Source organism: Ooceraea biroi, chromosome 10, assembly GCF_003672135.1.
Source record: "Ooceraea biroi isolate clonal line C1 chromosome 10, Obir_v5.4, whole genome shotgun sequence".
Lineage (NCBI taxonomy): Eukaryota > Metazoa > Arthropoda > Insecta > Hymenoptera > Formicidae > Ooceraea > Ooceraea biroi.
Genome location: NC_039515.1, coordinates 2,596,401 through 2,608,045, shown reverse-complemented (window position 1 = coordinate 2,608,045; position 11,645 = coordinate 2,596,401). Strand labels below are relative to the sequence as shown.

At 42.8% G+C, this 11,645-nt stretch overlaps 2 protein-coding genes across 3 annotated transcripts in view; one reads left to right on the top strand and one right to left on the bottom strand.

Moving 5' to 3' along the window:
• Positions 1-355: 355 nt before the first annotated feature.
• Positions 356-3,069, bottom strand: LOC113562805 (glycine-rich RNA-binding protein 8-like). Its single transcript, XM_026973300.1, has 2 exons — positions 3,001-3,069; positions 356-670 (listed from the first exon to the last, which is right to left on the bottom strand). Exons 1-2 carry the CDS (start codon positions 3,067-3,069, stop codon positions 356-358), a joined length of 384 nt encoding a protein of 127 aa, XP_026829101.1.
• LOC105278407 (acetylcholinesterase) overlaps positions 679-11,645 on the top strand; it is a 91,164-nt gene continuing 80,197 nt past the window's right edge. The window contains exons 1-2 of one of the 2 annotated variants that reach the window (XM_011337469.3): positions 679-850; positions 3,942-5,439. In XM_011337469.3, the coding sequence (XP_011335771.1) occupies positions 4,242-5,439 (1,198 nt within the window). In that variant the 5' untranslated portion in view covers positions 679-850; positions 3,942-4,241. Of the gene's footprint in view, positions 917-3,941; positions 5,440-11,645 lie in introns of both variants that reach the window. The other variant, XM_011337468.3, reaches the window with a different exon arrangement.

Genomic DNA, 11,645 nt, shown 5'->3' with positions numbered 1-11,645 from the left:
CGCAAACGTACCCCCGGTAAACGGTTAACTTGAGCTACCCTCGTGCCGTGTCGATCTACGTTCGCGGGGAGGGCGCAACGCGGAAGCACGTCGTCGCTCCTTATCGAAACAGGAAGAAACGAAGACGGCGACGACGACGATTTCTTCGAAGTACCGACATTCAGCGCTTCCCCGTTCACCCGGGTGATTAAGGACCACGGGGTAAAACCGGACTAGAGATACCGCCGTAGATGGAACGACGTGGGTGTACGGACGAACGAGGGAGAAGTCAAAGGAGAGAGAAAGGAAGAGAAAAGGAGAGAGAGGGATGGACAATGAGAGATGAAGGGGACGGAAAAGAAAGAGTCGGAGAGAGCTAGGACAACGTTTGAAGATTGGGTCGCTCGTAGATATGAGCGCGCGGCTTATGCGCGAGCCGTGCGCCACCGCCACCGCCACCGCCACCGCCGCCACCACCACCAGCAGCAGCACCACCACCTCCACCATCAGCATAGCCACCACCGCCGCCGCCACCACCATCAGCACCACCTCCACTTCTGCCTCCTCGATCAGTCGACCCCGTGCAACGCGGCACGCCGGCCGCCGCGTGATAACTGTGCTCACGTACGTACGTGGTGCGCTTGTCGCTCGTTCGCTCGCTTTCCTTCTCTTTCCTCCTTCGTGACAGCAACTCGCCAGAATTGCCCGCGAAGACGAGATCGTAATTTTTCCGACGAAGAGACAAATCGAGGGACGAAGGAAGGGTGAACGGGAGCGTCTCCTCGCGACTCCGAGTCGCTTCGAGAAGCGATACACTACGGGGGGGTGAAAACCGGGGGGGGGGATGAGTTAGCGGGGACGATTTTGAGAGGTGAAACCCCATATCCGACGCGCGTGCGTGCGTGTATTGTGCACGGAAGTGTGTATGGGAGGGAAGGTTAGGGTGAATTTGGAAAATATTATAAGAAAGAAGGAACGAAAAGTGGAGAAGAGAAACGGAGGAAAAATCGGGAGGATCGTGGCGGAGATGATCGGGTTAGAGGGTGGAAGTTAGTTATCTGAGAAGTTGCGAATTTTGCAAGAAATTTTAATGAGGAATAGCTTGCCGCTACCGGCGTAATTTTATGATGAGAAGAGACAACGATAGTCCCTATGAAGTGCTAAATAATGATTTTCAGCAATCCAGTTAGAGAGCGAAGGATGATTGTTCGATAATGCGTAGTTTTCTCTCGCGAGTAATTCATTGCTGCTTTCACAATATTACAATAAAAGAAACCGATGTCACTTTTTGTAAACTGTTTATTAATTAAATTAATTAGATTCAATTAATTTTTATTACATGTTTACACAAACAAAAGTTTGTTTTCATTTCTTATCGCGTACAAATATAATTTATAATTGTTTAATTACTGAATTGCATAAAATTGGTAAGACAGATAACAAAAGTAATTTATAGACAATGAAACTTTATTATTATTGTTGTTATCGTTATTGTCGTTGACAGAAAATTGACTCTGAATATCTTAATACTCGAGAAAAATAGAAGGTGTTCACAATTTTAATTTTAATTGAGAGAATTAATAGTAATTCAGTATTATATTTTTTTTGAACTAACTTTACTAAAAATACAATTTCTACATGTTTTACGTTGTTTGATAATTGACATTAATCAATTAAGATTATTCAGAGAAAAACAATTCAATACGTTCAATAAGAGAATGCTATTTATTTATTTACACGTTTAATTATTATTTAATAGTTACAAGTCGTACGGTTTATTGGAGGTGACAATGACAAGTTACGATGATCTGACATAAAGCACTTCTTCCGACGGCAAAGTTTTCCCCTCGTCTTCTTGATAAGATTTTTCAATCTTGACGAAGTGACGGTCCCTGGTAGTACAGTACGGATATCCAATTCCATCTCCTAAATAATATAGTGCGTAGTGGTTTAGTAGGCTAATAGTATACGTATGCTGTCGCGGGAGCCTATCTTCGGTTCATGAAGCTTTAATGATTCGCGGCGGACTGCATTATTGCAATCGACACCGTGCGGTATTCCGGCGTTGCGGTTTACGGCGGATACTACAGTCGGAAGTAGAAACCGTCTCGCGCAAGTACGGAATTATTAGTATGCGACGTAAATGGCTTCTGACGCGTAATGCCTTTGGAATATCGAAATGGAAAGATACATACATTTCATTATCGTCGTTGACGATAATTCACGCTGAAGCGCATACGATAAATGTAACTCTAGAGCTTCATTTATTTTCTATTCCCCTTTTCTAATCCGAATTCAGGAAACGAACAGAATTTAGGCGCGAGCAAAGCTTGTAAATCAATCGGCTTTGGTGAATCTGGACTTTAATCGCGAAGGGTAATCTTTCATCGCGCGATAACAACAATCTCCTCATCGCGAGAATTTATTATCGCGTGCAATGTTAACTATACTTCAATCGCAAGAAATAATTTTATATCACGCGCGATAATGATTTGTGTGTAATGGTCTCTTACATGATGATAATGATAAATGTAATATAATTTTTTCTCGAACAATGATTTTACGTCACATGTATAAAAATGATCATTTAACTGAGAGGAATAATATTACATTGCACGACAATTATTTAATGATAACAAAAAATAATATTTTTTAATAACTATTTTTCTAATTATGATGAATTTACGTTTATATATTTTACGCATCCTTTTGCGCTTGTCCGCGCCATGCTATTTCTCGTCAAACACTCTCTCGATAGATTTGCTTGACACAAAATGCATATTCCGTTTCCTTGCTTTCTTTTTAAATAGGCTTAGAGCATCGAGAGGTGGGAGTTGGCGTCCCACTGCGCAAATACCGGCCTTCCACTCGCTAACTTGTTGAGTCTCTCTCTTGACAGATACGCTGCCCATGGGAAACGCTTTATGACAATTCTAAATCTTTTACGTGGATATTATTTTTCAATGACTTGTAAAAGTTTCCGTAGTAAAAAGAAATATCCTGCGAGACTACACTACATACTGCAATTGGAACCTTTGGAACTTCTATGACCTTCGTTTTTACGAGGGGCTTCAATTCTAACACCGACATCTTACGGAATTGATCGGAAATCTATTTTAATATTCTTACATCATAATTAATCGTTTTCTTCGAATAGAACGGAGCCAGATCAGCGCGAGATAGAGACCGACAAGAAAATTAACTCGTGCATCAATATTCCTGGAACAAACGTGATCCGAATGAGCAGCGCCATTGTAAAAGAGACGACTTTTTAGCGAGGAGTAGATCGATTCCAAGAAATAAAGTTCTCCACGTGAACCGTAGTTTTCTAACGAATCATGATTAAGAAACTTGTTACCAAACTCGTACTCCGTGCAATATCACAATTAAGTCTCGCGGTTGCCACAGAAATTATACAAAAATTAAGCTACTTATATTTTCTTATATTTTCATCTCATCCGTTTACGTTTTAAATGATTGCGCGAAAACTACGGGAATTCAATGCAGTTAATAAAATAATCATTAACGTTGCAATTGCAAAGCCATCTCAACTTCGCATGGAATACGATTTTAATGTCAGTTTTTGATGCAAATTGAAATTTCGCGAAATCGCATTTATCTGTTCGTAATATTAGCGAACCGCGGCAAAAGTTACCGTTGCTTAAAAACCAGTATCAAGTGCAGACGCACAGGTCGACAGGTCCGGAACACGAGGAGTTTCGCGGTTTTCCACGGGAAAGCGGCGAAGTTTCCCCGCCCACGCTAAAAAGTAGTACGCAAAGTGCATCGAAAGTGCACGCTTGCGCGAGATCGATGATCCACCTAAGGGAACTCTATCCTTCACAATCGTCTTACTCTTCGCGGAAGGATCACCATCCGCCACTACCGCGCGATATCGCGATCCTCCCGATGCGCCGTATGCATAAGAAGAAGAGGAAAACTCCTTTTCCGTGTCTCCCTAGACGACGACGACAACGACGAGAGACATCGCGACAAGCGACTCCCGAGGTGAACGAAATCCTCACGGACCCGACGCGTGCCGAGTGAAAACTCGACGAACTCATTTCCGCGCAAAGACGCTCATGAAGTACCGCCTGCAAGTAACTGCGATGGCCAAGTAGTCTTCTGCTCTGTTTCGAGTGTCCCGAGAACGCCGATCGCCGATTCGAAGAGCGCGTTGGCGAAACCGTGCAACGTGATCGATTAATTCGAAACGATCGTTCCTCAGCGAGTGCGACGAGGAGAACGACAACGAGCCAACCATGGGTTCGTGGACCATGAAATGTCCACCCTCGTTGCTGCTGCTGCTGCTAGGCTTGAGCCTGCACAGCGCGTGCATCACACGGGCGAACGTCACCAACAGCGGTCAGCAGCATAGTGACGAGCAACACAGTGATCAACATGGCAGCCAGGAGGGTGCCCATGACCCCCTAGTGGTAGAGACCACAAGCGGCCTGATGCGCGGTTTCTCCCGTATGGTGCTTGAGCGCGAGGTACATGTGTTCTACGGGGTACCGTTCGCCAAGCCTCCGGTTGGCCCGCTGCGATTTCGCAAGCCGCTGCCAATCGAGCCCTGGCACGGGATCCTGAACGCTACCACGTTGCCCAATAGCTGCTTCCAGGAGCGCTACGAGTACTTCCCTGGTTTCGAGGGCGAAGAGATGTGGAACCCAAACACGAACATCTCCGAGGACTGCCTGTACCTGAACATTTGGGTGCCGCAGAAAGTGCGCCTACGTCACAAAGGCTCGGAGCCACCGCCGTACCCCGGTAACGGTGATGGAATGGCGATGCTGGTGTGGATCTACGGCGGTGGTTTCATGAGCGGCACCGCCACCCTCGACGTGTACGATGCCGACATCATGGCGGTGGCGAGCAACGCGATCATCGCGTCTATGCAGTACCGAGTGGGTGCATTCGGTTTCCTCTACCTCAACCAGCACTTCACCAACAGCGAAGAGGCGCCGGGCAATATGGGACTTTGGGACCAGGCGCTCGCGCTCAGGTGGCTGCGCGACAATGCGCGCGTCTTCGGCGGCGACCCCAATCTGATCACGATATTCGGCGAGTCCGCGGGCGGAAGCTCGGTTTCGCTGCACCTGATCTCGCCGGTGACACGTGGTCTCGTGCGCCGCGGTATCCTGCAAAGCGGCACTCTGAACGCCCCGTGGAGCTACATGACCGGCGAGAAGGCAAACGAGGTCGCGCGGGTGCTCGTGGACGATTGCGGATGTAACTCGACGATGCTACAGGAGAATCCGAATCGGGTGATGGCATGCATGAGGTCGGTCGACGCGAAGACCCTCTCCGTGCAGCAGTGGAACAGTTACTGGGGTATCCTTGGGTTCCCGTCGGCGCCAACCATCGACGGCGTCTTCTTGCCCAAGGACCCGCTGGAACTGGTCAGGGACGCAGACTTCGAAGAGACCGAGATCCTAATCGGGAATAACGAGAATGAAGGTAGGGAATATGGGGCATGCCGACTGGTTAGCGCGGGTGCGTGTGACGTGAACGAGTACTTGTTTTACGGCGGAATTATTGTGGACTGTTTATGGCCGTGCGGTTAAGCTGCCACCGTCGGCCCCAGACCCGGCTTTTTGCGAATGAAAATATGTGTTTCCTCCGACCGAGACTCTCCCCCGGTTTACTACCGGCCGGAAGGCCGGAAGGCAGCGGTGGGCCGAGTCTTTTTCCAGTTACGATTATTTCGGCACGTCGGCGAGAGAATTCAATAGCGCGCCGTCCGCTATGAATCAGTTTGCGATGTGGAAACAGGGATTTATATTTGATGGGGTTGGTCTTTTTGTGGGGATTAGATTTGTGCTTTTTTCCGATATGATGTCTCGCTCTATAACCTGATCCTCTGACAAATAACCCAATCTTTTGGTAATTCGTTGATCAGTTTTATTTTGAACGTTAAGAATCAATATTTGAATGAAATTTTGTTCAGACAGAGAGAAAGAGAGAGAGAGAGAGAGATTTTCCAACTAAACCCATTTATACTTCTGAAACTTAATCAACGCATTCTTGTCACTTTTTATTTTAATATATTTCACAGAATGAGAATTGAAATTTTCGGTAAGAAAATATTATTTCGAAACTCATCACAGACTTATGCATCGTTGTTAAAATTTAATGTGAAAACGCATTGAATTTTATCATGTATTAAATTATCTCATTGTTGGTTTAGTATTTATGTGGGGATATTACTTCAAGCAACACTAACTATAAGCGCCATTAAACACTCTCAGTCTCCGCGGCTGCATTTAATTGCATCTCGCATTTGGTATAGTTTGCTGAACGTTTTATCGGTTGCATATCGGAGCCACGATTTAATTCGCGATTGAATTGTTTCGCAGATTATTCGAATTTGTTCACTTGCAGCGTGCATGCCGTCCCGTGCGGTCAACTTGTAAAACAATGATCGTAAAACAATGACAAGAGAACCTGTGCGGAGATCGTAGCGTTTTAGTAAACCCGGCTATCTCACATTACAGTAATAATCATCTGCAACGCGGTTATCTGCGCGTTAAGCTGCAAGCGTATCAGCGAATAAGCTGCCGCCCAGGGTTATCGGCAAGGTCTTAGGACTTAGGGGCGCCGTTCTTTTCGCTTAATGATATAAGTAGTTAAACTCTCTCTGGATTACTCGAGATAGACCTCCATAATGATAAAGGTCTGTTTATGTCGCGGCCACACACCGCGTGGCTCTGGCACATATCGATTAAACGGCCAATAATGAAACGACGTGCTCTGTACCACACTCTGCCACACTCTGATCGGCGTGCTTTTTCACGCTGATGAGGGAAATTATTACTGTGATACCTTTAATTAGTGTGCAGTTCCGCCAGTATTACCAGTGATATTCATTCGACCATGAATTGTGAACTCGTTACTCCCGTGAGATATCCATCTCACACTGAAACTCAATCAGTTTTCGCAACTGCGAAGAAAAGTTCGGCGAAATTCTGGCTCGATGAGTTAAACGCGGATAGACGAGACGAACCGAAAATGGAAATTTAATAATTTGGTTCTACGTGAAATTCAAAAGGATTAGTTTCGTAGACAAATAGTGCCAAAGACACGTTTCCGCGGATAAAGAACGGAATATAATTTACAATTGAATTGAATTATACGGAATTAAACTTGTTAAAACTTCAAGATGTACGCACAGTACGCGCGTGAGTGTGTATATATGTGTGTCGTGTCAAACAAAAGTTTGATTAAGAATATAAATTATGTATGAATCTCTCTCTCTCTCTCTCTCTCACGTATCTCGTGAAGTATTGTACAAGGAAATATTTTCGTTTCTCAACCACGTGTGATAAATCGCCGGGTGGGCGAAACGGTTTCACACGTCGAATGATGTAAATTGAACGATATATTACAATTACCTATGTCACCGCTCGTTCGCATCCCCCTTTTGCGCCCGTGTATTCTGCCTTTTACGTGCCGGCAGGAAATGTTACGTGACGCTTCTCGCGCGATGCAGCACACCAATCTGATAATCATTGAAATATTAACACCTAATATTAACAGGTCATTTAGTGTCTTTCTTTCTTGGTCTTTATCAATTAATGATTCAATATAACGATATATTCTTTAATCTTACAATTCTTTATATTCTTTAATCTTACAATTCTCATCATTTTAATTTCGGTATTAGTTTCAATAATCCGGCAAAGGCATACGTAATTAAAGTTCCGTATCGTGGATTACGATCATCAAATCCGTTACTTTACTGTGCGCTTATGCAGTTCGCACTTTCTGCCGGTAGAAATGGCGATATTTTAACTTTATAAGTACCAGTTCGCAAAACGTTTTCTGTGCTGCATGAGATATGAGATTGAATTTTGTAGACAGAAAACGTGCAGAATTATTTAATAGAATATGTCATATTCCTGATAACACATATGTATACAAGATCATGTATGCATTTCATTTCCGTGAATTACGAGTCATCTGAAATCATTGAGGTCATCGTTTCACAGAGTGGATACGAAAGAGATTCAACAGACATTGACTTTCGTGCCTTTTCTTCAACATATTACCGTAACAACCGTATCTCTGGGAAATCCGATTGAGAATTCAAAGCACCGCTGCCGTATATCTTTATCCTCGACACGCGAACGTTACTGCCGATTTAACGGCCGGTATTACTTCCCACGCAGGATCGTTATCTTATGTTTGATTATCCAGGCGCGCTCTCTGGTGCTGGCGCATCTATCGAGCATGCAAATGCCGCGACAGGGGTGATAAATCGGTATTGTCTGCGGAGAGACCCACACACGCGCATACACATGCTAACGTCCAGCACATGCGCGCGCGAGAGAGAGAGTTTAATTCAAAATATAACCAAGCTTGCTCTCGTTAAATCGGTTAATCAAACTTTAGTATTGACAACGAAACACCGTTGCCAGCGCGATTCTGCCTTCTTTTATTTATATAGTCGCCCCAAAGGGAAAGAAGGGAAACAAGGAATATCGGGATTTTACGTCGCACGAATCGATTCATGTATCTGGACGGCGGTAATATTTAATCCATTAAAAACAGATAAAAGTAAAGTAGATTAAATAGCGCGAGAGCGGGCCAAGCCAGTGCCAAGCTGTTGCTGAAATTGGATTGAATTTCGCACGTATCATCCGCCAGGTATCGGCAACAGGTTCCCGGCGACGAGCAGCGGCTCTATCGAGAATAGGAGGATACGTTTGCTGAATGGAACGAAAGGAGGAAAAGGGTAATTTTTGCCTGGGGTCAGAGCTCGATCACGAACGTCGACATGAAGAGGTTTAATTAGGGATATTCTGCCGGCTGATTGGTGCCATTACGCCAAACTGTTACAGTCGACGGGAAATCCCGTATTTTCCGGCGACGCGGATCGTGACGGCCGTGAGCGCGTTAAGTGACTCATTTGTGTTACTTTTCAAGATGTCACCTGATATCCCGATCGGACGTTTTACGATACGATAATTGAATCGCGGGATTTATATTCCGCGTATAAATCGGAGCGGTACTCGTAAACAGAAGGAAAAGTGATTATAGAAGAATACCAAGTTTTATTATATTCGTCTCTCTACATTTGACTAGTTGCGATAATCAAGAAGAAGAAAGATGGGGAGAATAAAAATCATGAAATCTTTTAAAAGTCTCAGAACTTTTTCAGATTGCTTTGTATATCTCGTCAAACAATGAAATCAAGTACGTAATAGAGAAGCACGGTAATTAATCTGTGAGCTTTTTATTTTCGTACGTTTTCGTCGCTGGAAAATGATATGATACAAATAACACGATGCAAATAAAAAGAATATATAAATGTTTAGATAATTATTTTTATGATATTAGGAAGTAATGATTTAATACATAATATTTTAATAGAAATTTTAATAAACTGTAAAAATACGAAGCTTCGTGTTTAGAGTGAAACATAAACGATGGTTTTCGTATTTTTTTTCTAGAAATATTTTTACGAGCAAAAAGGAAAAGAAAAAAAGATATTTTTTATTCTAAATTACAAACTAAATACTGACATTGATTTAAGCACATTGAATTTCAAGTACTTAAACGAATAACAAGACCTTATTCTTCAATATTAATATCAAGTGAACCTTACTTTAATAGAGTTTTAAGCTGACATTTAATTATCACGCTGTGTTTAATATCGGAGAGCAAAAATCGCAGCAAGCGACGGCTTTCCATGAAAATTTCTTAATAGAAAAAGTTATCTGCATTTTCATCCTAAATTCAAAAATTTATCCCGAAACGTTCGGTTTAAACCAGGAATTGAAATTCATTCTTCGATCTTTGATACATAACAAAGATATACAGAGTCGAAAGTGAAGAAGGAATCATTAATAGCTATTTCATGCTCGAACGGATCGAGGCAATTAAGCGTTCCGTTTACATCATCTCCTTCTGCTTTTTCGCCTCATCCATCGAACTTAAATCAGAAATGTTTCCTTTATACTGAGATACGATCGTGACAATATCTGACTTGTTTGTCACAGCAAGTAATTTGTGATAAAAGTACTTAGCGTAGTTTATGAGTTAATTCACTAAATAGATAATTTCTTTCGAAATGTGATTCCACATTAATAATTATTTGTTGTTTTGCAAACGGCTGTCGATCAATTGTAAACGTAAGTACTTGTAGAACGACAGATTTATATTTGTCTAATGAAAAGAGCATTCTTGAAATTATGCATATGTTTTGTGTTTTAAGATTCTCCGTTAAATCAGTTCTCTCATCGTTAATAGATGCCTCTTTAATTCTTAAATTTATCATTACGCAATAATGCAAAACAATACACGTCGCACAAAACTATCCATATGCATAATTACTATCCTGCCGTAGCTTTTATATGAACAAGATAAAATATTAAATACTTGCATTTATTGACATTCTATCTCGTATTTTGAATAATTCCGAAAGAGTCGCGAAAGGATTTACAATATTTAACTTTTTATATAACATTGTACGTGCCAGTCATATAACGTCATTCAAATAAATCGCTGAAACTGCATAGCGTGACAAACTAACAATAATTACAAGAATATATTATACAACAACCTTTATCGAGGTTTACTTTGTAATTTTGGCGATTCATGTAAGCGATTTATTCAACAGACGTGTTTCATCCGTCACATTCGCAAATAGTTTATTTTATTTTAGTTGTCAAGTGTCGCTTGCGATAATGAGAGCAGTAATCCCATATGCATGTTGCGATCCCATACGCATATTTTGCATAATTAGAAGATACCTACGAAATTATATCAAGTCGCACCGACGGTGACATCGCAAGTGATATTTTCTACCAATAAAGGTCTACCAATAAATGTCACATCAGTGCTACCATAAAATATCGCTGCAGCGGTGCGTTTTGCGTTCTCTTCATTCTCGATTAACGACATACATTTCGATTATCTCTGGGTATCGCTGTTGCCAGTTCCCCGCGCAATTCTACATGAAACGAGTGCCAAGTATCATCAAGCGCATGAATAATTTATGTCCATTTCATGGCCGGTGACGTATATTGGCTCGTGTAATAACTAATTCCGGATTTTCCAATAGATGACTTTTCCAAGCCAAAGCGTCAATCCAAAAAATTAACGCGTAACAATATGGGAGATAGCAACGACACTGAACACATCAAATCAAATCGTTACGTTGCATTCAGAACAGTCACGCGAAGCGGCTCGGTTTCGTCGCGAAAAATCCGAAGTCGCTTATCACGTAATAATCGTGTTATCAACCAACCGAGTTCCAATTATTCAGGATCAGTGTTGGTTTTACCAATTATGCGCAACAGCTTAATTCGACGTTTGGTCGTTCAACCGAGATGCGAATCTCGTTAACGAAAACGGGCTTTCTCTCCCTCGGCTCGGTTTGCTCTGCGATTTACATGCCGAGAGGCGCTTTATAGCTGCCACACTCCGGCGCAACGCGTGCGGCTAAGTATAGTGACGCTTACACGTATCGGCCGCGATAGCTCTTGGATTTATGTGGTGCGCTTTAATGCTTACATGTAAACCGGTACTTTACGTGCGGGTCAAGCCTCACGGTTTCTCGTATCGATCATCGACAGGTGAGACAGGCGTCGGTCGTTACTGTCGCATCGCGAAACGATTCGCCAGATGCACGTTCGCGAAAATGCGGAAACGGGATGTCC